General features: G+C 42.2%; 1 protein-coding gene across 3 annotated transcripts in view; it reads right to left on the bottom strand.

Moving 5' to 3' along the window:
* The window catches only part of FRG1 (FSHD region gene 1), a 31,660-nt gene extending 9,526 nt beyond the window's left edge, over window positions 1-22,134 (bottom strand). The window contains exons 1-5 of one of the 3 annotated variants that reach the window (XM_073645375.1): window positions 21,989-22,134; window positions 18,095-18,213; window positions 17,052-17,147; window positions 6,378-6,445; window positions 4,383-4,505 (exon numbers count right to left, since the gene is read on the bottom strand). In XM_073645375.1, coding sequence (XP_073501476.1) covers window positions 4,383-4,505; window positions 6,378-6,445; window positions 17,052-17,113 — 253 coding nt within the window. In that variant the 5' untranslated portion in view covers window positions 17,114-17,147; window positions 18,095-18,213; window positions 21,989-22,134. The other 2 variants (XM_073645376.1, XM_073645378.1) reach the window with 2 other exon arrangements.
* Window positions 22,135-22,507: the final 373 nt, after the last annotated feature.

Genomic DNA, 22,507 nt, shown 5'->3' with positions numbered 1-22,507 from the left:
CATACACGGGGAACATAGCGCGTCACAGCGCTTAAGCATTGAAGCTTTGTAGTTCGCAGCTGCACTGCGCAATGACGCTCTATTCCCCGCGCATGCGCAGTGAGGCTGTGTGATCACCAGCTTCACTGCGCATGCGCTATGAGGCGCTGTGTTCCCGGCGCATGCGCAGTGAAGCTGGTAATCACACAGCCTCACTGCGCAGGTGGCCGGACATACAGTGCCTACAAGTAGTATTCAACCCCCTGCAGATTTAGCTGGTTTGATAAGATGCAAATAAGTTAGAGCCTTCAAACTGCAAACGAGAGTAGGTTTTATGAACAGAAGCATAAATCTTACAAACCAAAAAGTTATGTTGCTCAGTTGAATTTTATTAAATTTTAAACATAAAAGTGTGGGTCAATTATTATACAACCCCTATGTTTAATATCTTGTGGAATAACCCTTGTTTGCAATTACAGCTAATAATCGTCTTTTATAAGACCTGATCAGGCCGGCACAGGTCTGTGGAGTTATCTTGGCCCACTCCTCCATGCAGATCTTCTCCAAGTTATCTAGGTTCTTTGGGTGTCTCATGTGGACTTTATTCTTGAGCTCCTTCCACAAGTTTTCAATTGGGTTAAGGTCAGGAGACTGACTAGGCCACTCCAACACCTTGACTTTTTCCCTATTGAACCAGGCCTTGGTTTTCTTGGCTGTGTGCTTTGGGTCGTTGTCTTGTTGGAAGATGAAATTACGACCCATCTTAAGATCCTTGATGGAGGAGCGGAGGTTCTTGGCCAAAATCTCCAGGTAGGCCGTGCTATCCATCTTCCCATGGATGCGGACCAGATGGCCAGGCCCCTTGGCAGAGAAACAGCCCCACAGCATGATGCTGCCACCACCATGCTTGACTGTAGGGATGGTATTCTTGGGGTCGTATGCAGTGCCATCCAGTGTCCAAACGTCATGTGTGTGGTTGGCACCAAAGATCTCGATCTTGGGTCTCATCAGACCATAGAACCTTGAACCAGTCTGTCTCAGAGTCCTCCAAGTGATCATGAGCAAACTGTAGACGAGCCTTGACATGAAGCTTTGAAAGTAAAGGTACCTTACGGGCTCGTCTGGAACGGAGACCATTGCGGTGGAGTACGTTACTTATGGTATTGACTGAAACCAATGTCCCCACTGCCATGAGATCTTCCCGGAGCTCCTTCCTTGTTGTCCTTGGGTTAGCCTTGACTCTTCGGACAAGCCTGGCCTCGGCACGGGAGGACACTTTCAAAGGCTGTCCTGGCCGTGGAAGGCTAACAGTAGTTCCATAAGCCTTCCACTTACGGATGATGCGCCCAACAGTGGAGACAGGTAGGACCAAACAGAATTCTTGTGGTTTGAGGGGTTGAATAATAAATGACACTCTGAATGAACTTTTTACGTTTTAAAAAGAAAAAAAATTTGCTGCAGTGCATTTCCCACTTCCAGGCTGATCTACAGTACAAATGTCACAATGCCAAGTTAATTCCGCATGTGTCAACCAGCTAAATCTGCAGGGGGTTGAATACTACTTGCAGGCACTGTATACAAGTGTTAACTAGTGTGACAGTTTTATGGGGCAGGTCGTTGTGGACACGGTGACACCAAAAGTGTCTTTTTTTTTTATTAATTTGTTTTTACATAAAATTACAAATTTATCAGTTCAATATTTTTTATTTTATTTTTAAAATATTTTTAAATTTTTATTTTATTTTTTTATACTTTTTCACTTAGTCCCACTATGGGACTTTCACTTTTAGCAGTCTGATTGCAGTTATAAAGCATAGCAATGCAGGAGCTTTGCTATGCTTTGTAACTATCAATTCTGCACAAGTTAGTTAGATCATGCACTGCACATGATCTAACTAACTTGCTAGTGCCTGGTGACCCGATGTCATGACGACATCGGATCACCATGGCAACAATCAGGCCCCTGCGATGACGTCGCGGGTTCGCCAAGCAGAGGGGGATCCCTCCCTCTGCACTCCTGCTAAATGCTGCGATCGCAGGATTTAGGGGGTTAAAGTGCCTGGAGCGGTACGGGCATCGCTCCTGGCATTGAGTGCCGGGTGTCAGCTGTCAGAATCAGCTGACCCTGGGCGGCGATCGAGCGTGCATAGCCCCTGTGCACACAAATACGCCTGGACGTACTCGGTACGTCCAAGGTCGGGAAGCACTTCCCAACCAGGATGTACTGAGTACATCTAAGGTCGGGAAGGGGTTAAGCTCGGTTTGTGGCAGTACAGTGGGTATGTAAAGTATTCAGACCCCTTTAAATTTTTCATTGCAGCCACTTGCTAAATTCTTTTTTTTCTCATTAAAGTACACTCTGCACCCCATCTGGACTGAAAAAAAAAACAGAAATGTAGAAATTTTTGCAAATTTATTAAAAAAGAAAAAATGAAATATCACAGTCATAAGTATTCAGACCCTTTGCTCAGACACTCCTATTTAAGTCACATGCTGTCCATTTCCTTGTCATCCTCCTTGAGATGGTTCTACTCCTTCATTGGAGTCCAGCTGTGTTTAATTAAACTGATATGACTTGATTTGGAAAGGCACACACCTGTCTATATAAGACCTCACAGCTCACAGTGCATGTCAGACCAAATGAGAATCATGAGCTCAAAGGAACTGCCCAAGGAGCTCAGAGACAGAATTGTGGCAAGGCACAGATCTGGCCAAGGTTATAAAAGAATTTCTGCAGTACTCAAGGTTCCTAAGAGCACAGTGGCCTCCATAATCCTTAAATGGAAGAAGTTTGGGACCACCAGAAGTCTTCCTAGACCTGGCTGTCCAGCCAAACTGAGCACTCGTGGGAGAAGAGCCTTGGTGAGAGAGGTAAAGAACAACCCCAAGATCACTGTGGTTGAGCTTCAGAGATGCAGTAGGGAGATGGGAGAAAGTTCCACAAAGTCAACAATCACTGCAGCCCTCCATCAGTCGGGCCTTTATGGCAAAGTGGCCCGACGGAAGCCTCTCCTCAGTGCAAGACATATGAAAGCCCGCACAGAGTTTGCTCAAAAACACATGAAGGACTCCCAGAGTATGAGAAATAAGATTCTCTGGTCTGATGAGACGAAGATAGAACATTTTGGTGATAATTCTAAGCGGTATGTATGGAGAAAACCAGGCACTGCTCATCACCTGCCCAATACAATCCCAACAGTGAAACATGATGGTGGAAGCATCATGCTATGGGGGTGTTTTTCAGCTGCAGGGACAGGACGACTGGTTGAAATTGAAGGAAACATGAATGCGGCCAAGTACATAGATATCCTGGATGAAAACCTCTTCCAGAGTGCTCTGGTTCTCAGACTTGGTCAAAGGTTCACCTTCCAACAAGACAATGACCTCAAGCACACAGCTAAAATAACAAAGGAGTGGCTTCAGAACAACTCTGTGACTATTCTTGATGGGCCCAGCCAGAGCCCTGACCTAAACCCAACTGAGCATCTCTGGAGAGACCTGAAAATGGCTGTCCACCAACGTTCACCATCCAACCTGACGGAACTGGAGAGGATCTGCAAGGAAGAATGGCAGAGGATCCCCAAATCCAGGTGTAAAAAACTTGTTGCATCATTCCCAAGAAGACTCATGGCTACACTAGCTCAAAAGGGTGCTTCTACTCAATACTGAGCAAAGGGTCTGAATACTTATTACCATGTGATATTTCAGTTTTTTTGTTTTAATGTATTTGCAAAAATTTCTATATTTCTGTTTTTTTTCAGTCAAGATGGGGTGCAGAGTGTACTTTAATGAGAAAAAAAATGAACTTTTTAGAATTTACCAAATGGCTGCAATGAAACAAAGAGTGAAAAATTTAAAGGGGTCTGAATACTTTCCGTACCCACTGTACTACTATGGTGGACAGGGTGGCATTCATTGGACCCCTGACTGCCATAACAACCCCAAGGTTTTCTGCCTTCATGTTGTTGGGGGATGGTAAATGAGATGACCCCTTTTTACCATTGTGTATAGCCATACAGACAGCAGCAGGCAGGCTGAGTTTACAAGAGCAAGAGACATTATTTGCTTAAAGGGGTTGTCTACTACTCAGACAACCCCTACTCAATCCCTAATGTTTCCCCCCAGTAAAATAACATATACTCACCTCCGCTGATTGGCAGCGACAATGTCACGCGCCAGTGCCAACACCGCTGGAATGGCGCCAGCATCGCAGGTGAAGAGGTGTTATTATTGTACTGGGGGGAAACCTAGGGATTGAGAAGGGGTTATCAGAGTAGTGGACAACCCTTGTACATTGTTTTGTACATAACAGAGACCACAAGCTCAGTCAGTACTGCCCCTAGGCATTGTGAGAGACATCCTGTGGTGAAGTGGTGCAATACCAAAGTGCTCCAAACACTCACCTTTGTGGGGGGCTCCAATGGTAAAAAGCCCAGTGTCCAGAGCATGGATGTAAGCACCTTTGTCCATTTCTATAGCTACTGTCCCTGAAATGTCACCCAAGGACTTGACCGCCCACCAATTTCCTAAAATAAGCAGAATGTAAAATATCACAGCACAAAAATAAAAACAACAACCAATAAGCATAATAATCTTTTTTATAACCCCTTCTTACCTCCCATCAGTCATAACTTAATTTTTTTCCTGTTGACAGAGCCACGTTTCTTTGTGGGACTAGATGTAGTTTTGAATGACACTGCTCATTTTACCATGCCCCGTTTTCTACAATGGGTACATTACAAGTGCTATTAAATGTAAAAAAACAAAAACAACTTCCACCAATGTTTATTTCTATTTTGTATTATGTCTTCATTGTGTAGTAAAAATGACCTGGCAACAATATTCAGATGGATCATCAAATGTATACTATTATTATTTTTTATTTAAGTGGTGAAAAAAAAATTTGAGAAATTAAAAAAAAAAAATCTGTGTGTGTTTTTTTGTATGGCAAGTGTTTTTATTGCTATCATTTTGGGGTACTTATGTTTTTATAGCTTTTTTGGGGATAGTGTGCAAAAAAACGCCAACAATTCTTTTGATTTCTGTTTATAACTTTCTATTTTGAAAGACCAGATAGATTATTTTTAACATTTGAAAAGAGGGAAGAAACTACATTTTTTTTCAAACTTATTTTCAGTCCCCATAGGAAACCTGAACCAGTGGTCATTTAATCGCTAGTACTACATATTGCACTTCCACTGTATTACTGTAGAAGGCTTCAATCATGGTCTTCTATGAAGCTCGTGGCTTGGCTGCACAGGAGTACCAAGATGGTAGGCAAGCCTTTCGCAAGCCATTGGCACCGTGTAGTTGCCTCATGAGGCAAGACCATGGACGCCTGAAGTGGCACACCACCCAGTATTGTGTACCTTAAATGCTGCTGTTAAAAGATTGACAGCGACATTTAATTGGCTAACAGCAGTGATCGGAGCTAGCTCTGGCTGCTGATGTTACAAGCAGATGTCAACGTTACTACACAGCCAGCATCAGTCAGGTATGGTGCGGGCTCAGCGCCTGAGCCTCCTTCATACACCCACACCCAACATGCATAAAGAGTAAAGAATTTAATTACGGGATTGTGCTGCTCATTACTCCTATCTTCAGTATGGAAGGGGTGTAGTACAATCACATTACATCCAATAGCACTAGCTCCCATCCTAAAAAGGGACGCAGTTCCCTCTATCTTCAAGAACTTAATAAGCTGGCCACTGCATGGATGGCAGATGGACTGTGGTCCTACTGGGATGCAGAATAAACTAATGTAATCTCATACTTAAAAATATAATTATTTTGACAAATCCTGCAAAATATTGATTGTATAACTACAGGTTCACCTTCCAAGTTTGTCATGTAGACTCACATATTTTAACACTCATGTCAAAGGCCAAATTACAATGGAGTAAGCTCTCCCTAGACTGTTTTTTTCCCATGATTATTTGATGCTTCCTATTATGATATATTACATCTGACCATATACTGTAGACATACAAGTCAGTTTTTGCAAACTTCCACAGTGCCAAACTATGCAGGTCAATTGGTAATTATCCAGAGCGTCATATACATCGACAGCGCTATTCCTGATGATGACTGGACAGCCACTTTCTGACTTTGCAGTACATAGAAACACAGAGTTGTTCAATTTGTACAACTTTCTGGTCATAATACATGTTGCTGCTACGTTAAAGGTGAGATAAGGTGAACTGAAGGGCAGGGCGAGTCGGCTACATTATATGATGCCATCAATATCATCCATGGACTGTTTGGCAGCCTCCATCCATTACAGCAGATGAGGTGGAGGAGAGAGGGGGATGTTACCTCGTCCCTTATACTAAGATTTTCCTGATACTTTCATGATATGGATGAGAATTACATTCAGTAACGGGCATCACTTCACTTACCGACAATGTCCGGGGCGTCTTCTTTACATTCGTCTCTTTTCCTTTTATTACCTTTATTCTTTTTCTTGCTGAAAAGAAATGATTACTTCATTATCCCTGAGTAATGCTGTAGGGCAGGGTGATATGGCCGTTACTGCTGTATAAGATGTCCACACTATCCAGCATGTATTCACGTGGGGAAAGCTGGACGTGTGGATATAGTAAGGTCAGTGACAATAATATCAGAAAGCCCTGGTCACCGGCATGTCTAGGTGGTAAGAGACGGCTGAAGTGCTCTTCTCCACAGCGATAGCAGTCTGGTTACTTTAAAAAACTGACACATGTTAAAGGGAACCTGTCACTTGGGCTGTGGCCACTAAACCACCAGCTGGTTGTTATACCGCTCAGAGTTACCTAGTCTGTATAAAATGGACTGACTCTGAAAATATATAATAAATTGGGTACAGCAGTACAATACAGGATGTGCTGTAAATGTTTCCATAAGAATTTGTGAAAGTTATGAAATGTCCTATAAATGTCTGTTCTGTTCCTGATCTAAGGATCTGGGCTTTTAGTTCAGATGAATCTGTGCTGCACTTTATGTACACGCTCAGTAGTGACCAGGGCTGTGGAGTCAGAGTCAGGGAAAATGAGGAGTCGGTGGTTTGGCTTACTGACTCCACAGCCTTGCAATGCAAACAAGCCCTTGTCAAAACTGACAGTATGTAGGAAAGAACTTATAAATTACCAGAGAGGGGCACCTGGCTGTACATCGGCACGCCTGTGAGGTTTACGGTGCTCAGCTCAGATCAATTAGAAGGTTTTTTTTGTTACCATCAAGTATCAAAACAGATGGAAAAGCTATACCCGAGATGCATAACATTAGGTCAGGTTCCCACTAATACACTGTAGATGCAGAAATAACCTAATATATAAGTGCCTGGTGTACTGATAACATTGCAGGGTTTAAAGGGATATTCCCATCTCCAATTTGTAGTAGGTGTAATGATAATAATATTGGCAAATATCCATGGCTACGGCCACTCATATAGTGACAGTTATTAGCCATGGATACCTAAGCCACTGCAATGCCCTGCACATGGAGTAAGTGACAGCTAATCAGAAGAACTATACTACATTTCTAACTGGAGGTATTTGCCATTATTATTATCATCATTACACCTATTACATACAGTGCCTACAAGTAGTATTCAACCCCCTGCAGATTTAGCTGGTTGACACATGCGGAATTAACTTGGCATTGTGACATTTGTACTGTAGATCAGCCTGGAAGTGGGAAATGCACTGCAGCAAATTTTTTTTTTTTTTTTAAACGTTAAAAGTTAATTCAGAGTGTCATTTATTATTCAACCCCTCAAACCACAAGAATTCTGTTTGGTCCCCCTAAAGTATTAAGAAGTAGTTCAGGCACCAAGAATAATGAGCTTCACATGTGTGGATTTAAGATCTCTTTTGCCAGCCTTTTCTGACTATTTAAGACCCTCCCCAAACTTGTGAACAGCACTCAGACATGGTCAACATGGGAAAGACAAAGGAGCATTCCAAGGCCATCAGAGACAAGATCGTGGAGGGTCACAAGGCTGGCAAGGGGTACAAAACCCTTTCCAAGGAGTTGGGCCTACCTGTCTCCACTGTTGGGAGCATCATCCGTAAGTGGAAGGCTTATGGAACTACTGTTAGCCTTCCACGGCCAGGACAGCCTTTGAAAGTGTCCTCCCGTGCCGAGGCCAGGCTTGTCCGAAGAGTCAAGGCTAACCCAAGGACAACAAGGAAGGAGCTCCGGGAAGATCTCATGGCAGTGGGGACATTGGTTTCAGTCAATACCATAAGTAACGTACTCCACCGCAATGGTCTCCGTTCCAGACGAGCCCGTAAGGTACCTTTACTTTCAAAGCGTCATGTCAAGGTTCGTCTACAGTTTGCTCATGATCACTTGGAGGACTCTGAGACAGACTGGTTCAAGGTTCTATGGTCTGATGAGACCAAGATCGAGATCTTTGGTGCCAACCACACACGTGACGTTTGGAGACTGGATGGCACTGCATACGACCCCAAGAATACCATCCCTACAGTCAAGCATGGTGGTGGCAGCATCATGCTGTGGGGCTGTTTCTCTGCCAAGGGGCCTGGCCATCATGTCCACATCCATGGGAAGATGGATAGCACGGCCTACCTGGAGATTTTGGCCAAGAACCTCCGCTCCTCCATCAAGGATCTTAAGATGAAATTACGACCCATCTTCCAACAAGACAACGACCCAAAGCACACAGCCAAGAAAACCAAGGCCTGGTTCAAGAGGGAAAAAGTCAAGGTGTTGGAGTGGCCTAGTCAGTCTCCTGACCTTAACCCAATTGAAAACTTGTGGAAGGAGCTCAAGAATAAAGTCCACATGAGACACCCAAAGAACCTAGATAACTTGGAGAAGATCTGCATGTGCCGGCCTGATCAGGTCTTATAAAAGACGATTATTAGCAGTAATTGCAAACAAGGGTTATTCCACAAAATATTAAACATAGGGGTTGTATAATAATTGACCCACACTTTTATGTTTAAAATTTAATAAAATTCAACTGAGCAACATAACTTTTTGGTTTGTAAGATTTATGCTTCTGTTCATAAAACCTACTCTCGTTTGCAGTTTGAAGGCTCTAACTTATTTGCATCTTATCAAACCAGCTAAAACTGCAGGGGGTTGAATACTACTTGTAGGCACTGTATAGGGATAGGATCTTGGAGATGGAAATACCCCTTTAAAGTCTCCTTCCTGCTGTGCCATCGGTGGTGTCCCACCATCCAGGGCTGTGGAGTCGGAGTCAGAGCCCATTTTGGTGGAGTCGGTATAAAATGGACCAACTCCGACTCCTAAAATATATAATAAATTGGGTACAGTAGTTCAATGCAGTTTGTGGGGAATATTTTTCCATAATAATTTGGAAAAGTTATGAAATGTCCTATAAAGGTCTGTCCTATTCCTGATCTAAGGGTCTAGACTTTTAGCTGAGATGTATCTGTGCTACAGTAAATTTATCACTTAAACATGAGCCATGTATGAGGGAGTCGGAGTCGTAGGTTTGGCTTACCGACTCCACAGCCCTGCCACCATCCATACTGTAAGGAATGAGAAAACCTAGTCAGACAATTATGATCATGAGTGGTCCATGTACACTTAAAACTCAATATTTTTGTTTTTAAAAGGGAACCTGTCACTAGATTCATGGAGTCTGAACCACAGGCAACATGAATCAGAGCCTGGCTGCGCGATTGCAACCAGATATGTTGTAGTGCGATGTTTCAGAGAAAACAGTTTGCAGAACCAGCTGGGGACTATAGGGAGAGACCTGACTAGTCCAGCGAGGCCCTGGCTAGCTTTTTCTCACCTCGCTCGAGTTGATAGGTCTCTCCACATGTACACAGATAACATATTTAAGTGCAATTTTGCAACTGTGGTTCATGACTCCATGACAGGTTCCCTTTGAAAAGAATCTGTCACCAGGTTATCTCCCCCCTCAAACTATTTATATGCACATGAAGCTTTTACAAAAGACTAGTCCAGCAATACCTTTTCCTACACAGTTTGTTCCTCAGTTACCAAAAAATCAATGTTTGAATCAATATCCCAATCCAGCTTTCGGCGTGTGGAAGCTCTTCCAAGCTCAAAAAACCGCATATACAAGGTATAATGAAAAGGACAAAAGTCTGATTAGTTTTTAAAGCAGGAAATTATTTACTTCTAGTAAGCATTCCAACAAGATAGTATAAGTACAAGAAAATATACTTCATGGCTAATTGCATAGATACAAGGCAAATACTTGCTGTACAGAATAGCATTCAGAGCTGGTATCAGCAACAGGGCTGTGGAGTTGGTAAGCCAAACCTCCGACTCCTCAATTTCCCTGACTTCCGACTCCACAGCCCTGGTCACTACTGAGCGTGTACATAAAGTGCAGCACAGATTCATCTCCATTAAAAGCCGAGCTCCTTAGATCAGGAACAGAACAGACATTTATAGGACATTTCAAAACTTTCCCAAATTCTTATGGAAACATTTACAGCACATCCTGCATTGTACTATTGGAAAAGGTGCATCCAGCACAAAATCCGGGAATGTTCAACTTCAATTTAAAAACAAAGTTCTGTTGAAAAAATATCTTAAAAATTCATGATGTTAAAAAAAGCGCTATATCAGAGGCATGTACAGTGAAGCTCTTTGATCTAGGAGTTCTTATTCTTAGTATTGCATAGTTCTCCCGAGCTAGACATTGTTTAAATAATGTGAAGCGACCGATTCTCAAAAAAAAATAAAAATTATTATTATTTAGTATACAGTTGATACCAGAAGTTTACATACACTATATAAAAAGACACATATGCATGTTTTTCTCAACATCTGAAATGAAATCAGAATAAACCTTTCCCATTTTAGGTGAATTAGGATTATCATAATTTTTAATGAGAGATCCTAATTTTTAATGAGAGAGAGAGAGAGAAAGAAAGAGAGAGACTGCAAAGTCAAAAGTTTTAATGCACACCTGAAACACACTGCTTCTTTGTGTAGCATCATGGGAAAGTCTAAAGAAATCAGCCAACATATCAGGAAGAGAAATGTGGACTTGCACAAGTTTGGCTCATCCTTGGGTACAATGTCAAGATAACTGAAGGTGCCTCGTTCATCTGTACAAACAATTATACGCAAGTACAAACAAGATTGGTATGGTAGCTGGACATTCCCCTCAGGAAGGAGACCAGATCTGTATCCCAGAGATGAACGTGCTTTGGTCCGACATTTGCATATCAACCCAAGGACAAAAGCAAAAGACTTTGTGAAGATGATGGCGGAAGCTGGTAAGATAGTGTCAATATCCACAGTAAAACGAGTACTGTATCAACATGGGCTGAAAGGCCACTCTGCCAGGAAGAAGCCATTACTACATAAGAAACATAAAAAACAGATTAATGTGTGCAAATGAACACCGGAACAAAGACCTTAATTTTTGGAGACATGTCCTGGGGTCTGATGAAACTAAAATTTAACTTTTTGGGCATAATAACTATCGTTACGTTTGGAGGAAAAAGGTTAGTAGCTTGGAAACCTAAAAACACCATCCCAACTGTGAAACACAGGGGTGGCAGCATCATGTTGTGGGGTTGTTTTGCTGCAGGAGGGACTGGTGCACTTCACAAAATAGATGGCATCATGAGAAAAGAAGATTATGTGGCAATACTGAAGTAACATCTCAAGACATCAGCCAGGAAGTTAAAGCTTGGGTGGAAATGGGTCTTCCAAATGGACAATGACCCAAAGCATACTGCCAAAATGATAACAAAGTGGCTTAAGGATAAAAAAGTCCATGTCCACCTACAAACCGGGATCAGTTACACCAGTTTTGTCAGGAGGAATGGGCCCAACCAAGTATTGTGAGAAGCTTGTGGAAGGATATCCGAAATGTTTGACCCAAGTCATTCAGTTTGAGGGCAATGGTACCAAATACTAATGAAATGTATGTAAACTTTTGACTTTGCAGTAAGTAATAAAAATGGCTTAAAACATTCTCTCTCTCTCATTATTCTGGCATTTGGCAAATATTATAAAATATGGTAATCCTAATTGACTTAAAACGGGAAAGATTTATTCTGATTTCATGTCAGATATTGACAAAAACGTTCATATGTGTCTTTTTATATAGTGTATGTAAACTTCTGGTTTCAACTGTATATACATTAAATGTGTTTTAATGTTCATTCCATTACGAATTTGACGATTTAATTTGAGAATCCGTGAAGCTTCTCTAAATCTTAGACTCCATTATCTGTCCCCTCCCCTCTTAGGTGGAGAGATTTTTTTCAACCGCATTAACTCTTAAGTGACTGACCTCGCCATTATGCTGATAGAGAAAATGCTATGATGCACCTAAAAGACTGAATGTCGTTTCATTTTGGGCATCATATCAGTGATGCGTCTCCTTAACCGCTTCCCGACCGCCCACTGTAGATAAACGTCCGCGCTGCCTGGGCTCTGTGCAGCGCGGACGTTTAAAAATGGTGGGTGGTCCCGCAGCGCCCAGGACCCCCAGGGTCCTGCAAGCGCTGCAGGAGCGGTGCAGAACGATAGCTCTGACAGGGAACATCATCGGGACCTGATTGGATCAGGTCCCAGTGATGTTAACCCTTTTCTGTCTTCTATATGCCGCGATCTATAGTGATCGCGGCATATAGAAGACAGCAGGAGGAGAGGGGGTCGTCCACTTACCTCTCCGACGACCCGATACCTTCCAGGACCTTGGGTTGCTATGGCAGCTGGAGGTCACATGACGGCCTCCAGCTCTGCCATATATGGTGTCCGGCCTGGCTCAGCCTGCAGCTGAAGCCAGGCAGGAGACTCTGACTGTGAAACAGTCAATGAAGATCTCATGTAATGTAATATATGTCTATTACATTACATGAGATCAGGGATCAGAAAAATAAAAATTAATGTCCCATACAGGGACTAAGTAAAAATGTAAAAAAAAGTTTAAAAAAATGTTTTGAAACTGTTAAAAAAAAATACAAAATAAATTAAAATAAATAAATAAAATATTAAACCGATAAATCCGTATATTTATGCAAAAATAAAAAAAGTACACATATTTGGTATTGCCGCGTCCGAAACAACCCGAGCTATAAAACTGTCACACTAATTAACTCCTTCTGTGCACACCGTAATAAAAATAAATAAAAAAAGGAGCAGAAAACTATGCTTTTTCCTCATATCGCCAAACAAAAAGTGGAAAAAAATGCGATCAAAAAGCAAAATGGAAATAAAAATGGTACCGCTGAAAAAGTCATCTTGTTCCGCAAAAAAAAGCCGCCATACAGCTCCATCAGCCGAAAAATAAAAAAGTTATAGCGCTCAGAATAAAGCAATGCAAAAAAAATATTTTTTCTATAAAATTGTTTTATTGTGTAAAAGCGCCAAAACATAAAAAAAATATACAGTAAGTGTAGTATCACTGTAAACGTACTGACCCGAAGGATAACGCTGCCTGATCACTTTTACCACACGCAGAACGGCATAAAAAAAAAACCTCAAAAAACAATTCCTGAATTGTTGGTTTTTGTTAATTTTACCTCCCAAAAAACGGAATAGAAAGCGATCAAAAAATGTCCCGTACCCAAAAATGGTACCAATAAAAATGTCAACTCGTCCCGCAAAAAACAAGCCGTCACATGACTCTGTCGGCCGAAATATGGAAAAATTATAGCTCTCAAAATATGGCGATGCAAAAACTAGATTTCGCACAAAAAAAGCGTCTCTTAGTGTGTGACAGCTGTCAGTCATAAAAACCCGATATAAATCTGGTATCTCTGTAATCGCACCGACCCGAAGAATAAAGTAATCTAATCAGTTATATCACACTAGGAACGGCGTAAAAAAATAAATAAAACAAATTCTTCACCTGCTACTGATTTGTTTATTATGTCTCCCAAAGATCACAGTAAGGCTCTGCTCACATTTATCCTGCGCTCTGCGCTGAGCACTTACGCCAGAGTTTCCGTGTAAATCTCTGAAATATGTGATTCAGCCGGAACCCATGACGGAAGATTCCCTGTAATGAGGCAGATATAGGCCACTGTGGATGCCGTCTGTCCTGTGATCCCACGGTGTCATTTGTTTTAGGCGTGCATAAAAGTGCGGTTGGCCACAGTTTTGTGCACTTCTGAAAAAAAGGACACCACTAAACAGAGGCCAGACGGAGTCCAGAGTAACTCTGCTGCCTCATTACAGTGAATGGATCCCGCAGGGGTTTCATCTGAATTGAATTACATCACTTGGAAATTTAGATGGAAACCCCGATGTAAGTGCTCAGCCTAGAGCGCCGGATAAATGTTACGTAAAATGTTCCCAATAAAAGCCTCAACTCAGTCCTCCAAAAAAGCTAGTCCCCACTCAGGTCCGTCATCTGTTAAAAATATAAGGGACTTCCAAGTTACTGGTAGCAGAAAGGCTCTGGAAAAGCAAAATGGCCCTTGCCCCCCAAAAGAAATTCAGAAAATTTTGTGCTCCCAAACCCAAATGCCTATTCTACAATAATTTGTTCTCCAATTGTCAAATAGCGCTCCGTCCCCCCCAGATCTCGCAGTATGGCTGAGCGGTACGATACAGCCACATATAGGGTATTGCCACTTTTAGAAGAAATTGTGTGGCACATTTCGGCACCATTTTTACCCATTGCCCTGTGTGAAAATGTAAAATCTGAGGGTAAAACATTTTTTTGTGGTAAAAATATAATTATGCTTTTTTCACTGCCCAATGGTATAAATTTAAAAATTAAAAAATACTCATTACTTCCCTAGATTAATTCCTTGAGAGGTGTAGTTTACAAAATGGGGTCACTTGTGGGGGTTTCTGCTGTTTCGGCATGTCAGCGACTCTTCAAATGTGACATGGTGTCTGCTGCCTATCCCAGCCAACATAGCGCTCCTTTCTCTTCCGAACCCTGCCGTACACCAAAGCAGTGGTTTTCCCCCACATATGGAGTATCAGCGTACTCAGGAGAAATTGTACAACAAATTTCATGGTGCAATTTATCCTATTACCCTTATGATCATGCAAAATTAAGGGGAAAAATGTGAAAATTTTATTTTTACAGCTGATTATTATAAACTTCTGTGAAGCACCTTGGGGTTCAAGGTGCTCACCACACATCTAGATAAGTTCCCTAAGGGGTCTAGTTTCCAAAATGGTGTCACTTGTGGGGGGTTTCCACTGTTTAGGCACATCAGGGGCTCCCCAAATGCAACATGGCGTCCGCTAATTATTCAAACAAATTTTACATTCAAAAAGTCAAATGGCGCTCCTTCCCTTCCAAACCCTGCCGGGCGCCCAAACAGTGGTTTTCCCTCACATATGGGGTATCAGCGCTCTCAAGAGAAATTGACAAAAAATTTTGGAGTCCATTTTTTCCTGTTACCCCTGTGAAAATAAAAAAAATTGGGTCTAAAGTAACATTTTTGTGAAAAAAGTTAAATGTTAATTTTTTTCTTCCACATTCCAAAAATTCCTGTGAAGCACCTGAAGGGTTAATAAAGTTCTTGAATGTGGTTTTGAGCACCTTGAGGGGTGCAGTTTTTAGAATGGTGTCACTTTTGGGTATTTTCTGTCATAAAGACCCCTCAAAGTGACTTCAAATATGATGTGGTCCCTAAAAAAATGTTTTTGTAAATTTTGTTGGAAAAATGAGAAATCGCTGGTCAACTTTTAACCCTTATAGCTCCCTAACAAAAAAAAATTTTGGTTCCAAAATTGTGCTGATGTAAAGTAGACATGTGGGAAATGTTATTTATTAACTATTTTGTGTGACATATCTCTCTGATTTAAGGGCATGAAAATTCAAAGTTTGAAAATTGCAAAATTTTCTAAATTTTTGCCAAATTTCCGATTTTTTCACAAATAAACGCAAGTGATATCGAAGAAATTTTACCACTATCATGAAGTACAATATGTCACGAAAAAACAATCTCAGAATCTGGGGAATAAGTTGAAGCGTTCCAGAGTAATTACTTCATAAAGTGACAGTGGTCAGAATTGAAAAAATTGGCCTGGTCACGAAGGCAAAAACAGGCTCTGGTGCGAAGTGGTTAATGTCCTAGCAGTACATCCTACGTACTGTAAACTGCATTTTTCACAAGTAATAATGTATACTACGTAGGTACTGCTGCAGTTAATAAAAATTAATAATAATATATTCCTTTCAATCTGCAGCAGAAATAATTTTTTTTGTATTGTACATATACGGACATAATCCCCAATTTTTTTTAAGGCATTTATATGATCCATGAGTAGAAAGCCAATTTTTTGTAGTTGCACCTGTTCCCATATTTGTGTGATCATATTTGCGTTTGTTCCCATTTTTACATTATTTAAACAATGTCTAACGCGGGAGAACTATGCAATACTAAGAATAAGAGCTCGTTGTTTGAAACGCGTCAGTGTACATGCCTCTGATATAGCGTTTTTTTTAACATCATGAATTTCTAAGATATTTTTTCAATAAATGTTGTTTTTAAATTGAAGTTGAATATTCCCGGATTTTGTGCTGGACGAACCTTTTCCCGTTTCTACTCTCCTTACTGCTGACACGAGCCTCAAGTCCGCGCACTACCGGATGAATTTTCACTGACAGTGGGTGAGCTGGATAAAAACGTTTTCCTTTCTTATCTTGCATTGTACTACTGTACCCAAAGTATTATATATTTTACGAGTTGGTGTCGGACCATTTTATACTGACTCCACCAAAATGGACACCAACTCCACAGTCCTGACTGACCAGTAAGTCCTTGGAGACAATCCACAGCAAATTCGTGGAGTACGCTGCATCAGCTGTAGATACAACCAGCTTTTCATAGAGACATCATGCATAGGCAATGGTCATGCAAACATGCACCTGTAGCAATGTTTTAGGGGTGGCCCCTTCTTCAAGCCCCGCTTTTTTTTTTAGTATATGGTCTATGTGATTTTTGGGAGCCATTTGCCCACATTTTTCCACAGCTTGTTTAGCTCTTCCCAAGACTCTTGTCACTCCGGATAGCTCATACTAATGTATTTGGTTCCTAATGCAGTCTGTCTATGAAATGACAGTTTTATTTTGTTATATCCTGATAAAAAAATATACAGACTTAACTTCCAGAGCTTCTTACCTTTTATCCTTCATTCCCTTCAGCACCAGCTTGGTGGACTTTACATGGGAATATTCAGCCATGGTGACAAAATTGATGGCAGAAATTAGATCACAACTGGTGGAGAAAACAACAGCTATTCAATAAATCTACACATAATGGTATCTGGCAAATGAGGCACAAATACACAGGCTCTAGATGAGCTCCAACACACAGACACACACACACTATATTCTATCTATACAGTGTTACAGTGAATGTGGAATTACACCAGACAAAACAGAACAGAGGTAAAGATTGCCTGAGATCATCCGATAATCTGATACCCATCATCCCCCTCTTATACAACGATTTGTGTGGTCTATGGACTCTCTGCAATAATCCTGGCAGTAGTGTGCACCCTGTTCACACAGTGACCTGTAAATCAACCGTCCACAAACATTAGATGGAAATCATCCAAATCTGCCGTTTTGCGTAGGGCTGTGGAGTCGGAGTCGTGGAGTCAGAGTCGTGGAGTCAGTCTCCATTTTGGTGGAGTCTGAGTCGGTATAAAATGGACCGACTCCTTAAATATATAATAAATTGGGTACAGTAGTTCAATGCAGTTTGTGGGGAATATTTTTTCATAAGAATTTGGGAAAGTTATGAAATGTCTTATAAATGTCTGTCCTATTCCTGATCTAAGGGCCTAGACTTTTAGCTGAGATGAATCTGTGCTACAGTAAATTTATCACTTAAACATGAGCCATGTATGAGGGAGTCGGAGTGGTGGAGTAGGAGTCATGGAAATTGAGGAGTTGGAGGTTTGGCTTACTGACTCCACAGCCCTGGTTTTGGGGACTGAGAGATAATTTAGTGTGTACGGGGACAACCTTATAGCTTCTTTCAGGGGAAGATGGTTGGGGGCATGTCCGATACTTTGTACTCCAGAAAGATAAGCAGCTTCCAGATATGTCTGTCACTGTCTACTCAACTCGTCTCAATGAAAGCTTAAGAAGGGTTAATTGAGACTGTTTTTTTGGGCTATGTGGCTAAGGAGCTACTGGCAGGTGAATGATAACTACCTTCCTTTTCTGCCCTGTGACGATCTGTTCCAGTTCAGAGTGATCTCGGACCACTCTTCCCAGCGATTCTCCTGTTTCCCGTGATGTCACATCAACAGAGCAGCTTCTTCTCTTCCGCTCTGGCGTAAATAGTACAGAAAATAAGAAACTTTAATATATTACCAATGAATCCTGCTTTTTTCCCCGCTTATGAGCCACCCTTCCCCCTGCCTCTTGAACCTGTCATTCATGACCCATTTACTCAGGCCGATGTCCGGTCAGTAAAAAGCGACTGATCAGCTATGTTCAACTCATTCAGCATTCAGAACCGACAAGCAATGATCGGAGCAGAAAGTTTAGTAATATTCTTTTCCCATACATATCATCTTATTGATAGAGAGTTTGCAGCAGCTAGTCTCTACCCAATAGATCAGACAGCTGCATATTAGATATAGAGCACACAGAGGAGAAAACTGGTGAAGAAGGCAGGATACACATCATATAACGGCCAGCAATACAGATATTCCTCCAATTTGTTCTAAAAAGTTCCTAGAAAGAACAGATCCCAGTTTAGAAGAGGCTCGGCTTTGTAATGTGTATGATCATGTTAGGAGGAGGTTGCGTGGAGAAGTGGGGGGTCACAAAAGGCCCCCACCCCAATTCCAAAACCAGCACTGTGGTCAGATAATAACATAATGCACCACCTCTCATATGGTAATCATACATCTCTATACTGCTGCGGTGCACATACACAGCGGTGCACATAAACAGCGCACAGCGGTGCACATACACAGCGGTGCACATACACAGCGCACAGCGGTGCACATACACAGCGGTGCACATACACAGCGCACAGCGGTACACAGCGCAGCACATACACAGTGGTGCACATACACAGCGGTGCACATGCACAGCGGGGCACATGCACAGCGCACAGCGGTGCATATACACAGCGCACAGCAGTGCACATGCACAGCGGTGCGCATACACAGCGCACAGCGGTGCACATACACAGCTCACAGCGGTGCACATACACAGCTCACAGCGGTGCACATACACAGCTCACAGCGGTGCACATACACAGCTCACAGCGGTGCACATACACAGCTCACAGCGGTGCACATACACAGCTCACAGCGGTGCACATACACAGCTCACAGCGGTGCACATACACAGCTCACAGCGGTGCACATACACAGCTCACAGCGGTGCACATACACAGCTCACAGCGGTGCACATACACAGCTCACAGCGGTGCACATACACAGCGCACAGCCGTGCACATACACAGCGCACAGCCGTGCACATACACAGCGCACAGCCGTGCACATACACAGCGGTGCACATATTCACAGCGCACAGCGGTGCACATACACAGCGGTAAAAAACTCATAGAAGAACAAAGCAATCAGAATGACCCAAGAGAATATTTATCAATATAAAAGACAACTTTTATTATATAAGATAGAATTAAAAATGCAATACACATATTTGACAGAAGTGGTGCAGATACATACACTATAAAAAATCCATCATGGTGTAGGACCGACAAGGCATCTTTCCTATAGATACTAGTCTGTAAGAAATTATCTCGATCCCTAGTAAGAGTCACATCTACACTCAGGACAATACCACGACATTTCAAGTTATGTCATGATTGTGATAATTCCTTATTAAAGGTTAGAGGCATTGATCTACATAAATATGGAATCAGTGGAGGGAAACTTAGTCAGCGCTTAGCTCAATTAGAGTCACGATGGATTTGGAACTTGGGTACGGTACATCCTAATGGATTGAACGAGAACCTTAGCTTTGTTCCTTTTCTTTGATCTCTCTCTACCTGCAACATACATCTATATTGTTTTTAATTTTGATTTTCTTTTTCACAGCGTGTATCCATCTACGTCTGTTGTTAAATCTTCTTAGGATGGATGTGGCCCAGTTACATCTTTTCTGATGTCTTATATCTCTGATCATGGGTGGAGAAGAAAATTTATTCGATCTGGGAATGATAACTGCCTCATCATGCATTGATTGGCTATATGACCCGTAGATACTGTGATCCCTTTTTGTACTTACTGTATGAAAATCTGCTTATTTTGTATCATCTAGCCATGTGGTTCTTGTAGCACGGGGGGTGTCCCCATCGGATGTCGTACGGTTTCCTTATGGATCTGTCGTTTCCGGTGTGGACGCCTCCCGCCTATGACATTTTGATTTCTATTGATGTGTATGAGCACGTTTCCCCCACATGGGTATTTATATCCCTGTGACGTTTAGTGTATGCCTACGTTATAACATACGTACATGTGGCCTTTAGGTTGTTGAATTTATGAAGTGGTGTTATTTGTCATAAACATGTTTGACAGATTATGTTTTATGCTTTATGTGATAATGTATTGTCATTCAGACTTGAAAATATCACTAAACTGCCTTTAAGCTGATATATTTGTGAAAGACAGACTATATTTTATGCGATAATGTATTATTACTCAGTTTTACAAGCATCACTGAACTGCCTTTAGGCTGGTTAATCTGTGAAATCCCTTTACTTATCATTACCATATTTAACATGTTATGTTACATGTGATAATGCACCATTGCCTGATTCTAATGTATTGCTATACTGACCCCCAGATTTTGTTTTGTGTAATGTGGCAAACGCGATATATAACGTGAAGGGGCGTGCCATTCAGTCAAGTCACGTACCACATTGCTTTGAGCATTTACACGATGTTTGGGGTCGACAGGACCTGTACGCATGACCGTCGCGGGTTGGCGCGGCGTCCCGTGGTCTTCGGCGTCTCTATGCAAGGATCTGCGGCGTCACGTGGGCCCACGTGACTTCCGCGTGATCCGCCACATGACGCCGACGTCATGGGTTGACCCGGCAACCACGATGCTACATGCGTCATTCAGGGTCCTCCCATCATCACCCATTGGCTGGGCTAGCATTTAAAGTCACACACTTCCTGAGTTGGTTTACGCCCCCTGAAGAAGGCAGCGCCGAAACGCGCGTTGGGGGTGGACGCGTGGTCTTTCTGTGAGCCCCCACACCATATCGTCCCGTGTTCAGGTATGAATTATTCAATTGTCCTCATCTCCACCTGCTGTAGTCAGCTGGATACTTAACTTTATGGTGACCATCTAATGCATTTGCTATTATAGATCAGTACTAATTTCCTGGACACTATAATAATATATACATTTGCATTGGGACTGTAATATGGTAATGTGGGTTACGCAATATAAGTGCACATGGCCATAGAGCTATTGTGATTCTCACAGAATGGACCTCGTCGGTCCTACACCATGATGGATTTTTTATAGTGTATGTATCTGCACCATTTCTGTCAAATATGTGTATTGCATTTTTAATTCTATATTATATAATAAAAGTTGTCTTTTATATTGATAAATATTCTCCTGGGTCATTCTGATCGCTTTGTTCTTCTATGAGTTTTTTATGGTTGGCGATTTACCCTTATTAGCATCCTTAGGTGTGAGTCATTTGGTCTCATTTAATATATAATATGCACCAGTTGAGAAATATAGATATACATACACAGCGGGGCAGATGCACATGCACAGCGGGGGACATGCACAGCGGGGGACATGCACAGTACACAGAGGGGCACATGCACAGTGGGGCACATACACAGTGGGGCACATACACAGTGGGGCACATACACAGCGGGGCACATGCACAGCGGGGGACATGCACAGCGCACAGAGGGGCAAATGCATCAATAGTAATCATCATGTGATGGATATGATGCAGTATAATGACCCTGCTACATACCACATACATCATATACAAAACCACTTACACTCTACACACATGACATTCACAGCACATATACATTATACACATTATACATACACATCACAATACACTGTACGGCCACTACTCACTTGTTTCCGGAACTGCTGCTCCTTATCACAATAATACGGCAGCGGCTAGACTGGAGCTGCGCCTGTGAGGGGATGACGTCACCGGAAGGGGCGGGGCCTCATACTCCTCCAGACCTGATACCAGGAAGCAGCGTTGTGCTGAGGCTGCAGGAGATGAGACATATCGGAGCAGGAGAGCCTGAGCGGACTGAGGGGCTGCACCATGGAGCTGTGTGCAGAGGGGGATGAGGACATAGTGTGTGTGGTCTGAGGATGTATTTTGGGGGCAAAGAAACATGGATGAGGTTACTATATGCGGCTGCACAAGAAAATGACATTAATGAAGAGTAACTGCACGTGGATCTGTATCAGGGTGTGTTCACACATTGCGATCTGTTGGGGAAATGTTCTGCAGCAAAGTCCTCACCAGTACACCCTCACTAACTCAGATCTCACTGACCATTTTTCTCTTGTCCTCAGCAGCTTGTAAATAACCTTTACCTGGCTTGGTCCCCCAATGTGTTAGGTCCCAGCGGTCTC

This window comes from Phyllobates terribilis, unplaced genomic scaffold (assembly GCF_046119375.1).
Source record: "Phyllobates terribilis strain yellow unplaced genomic scaffold, ASM4611937v1 Scaffold_1__5_contigs__length_1240528914, whole genome shotgun sequence".
Taxonomy (NCBI): Eukaryota; Metazoa; Chordata; class Amphibia; order Anura; family Dendrobatidae; genus Phyllobates; species Phyllobates terribilis.
This window is presented reverse-complemented; position numbering and strand designations above follow the sequence as displayed.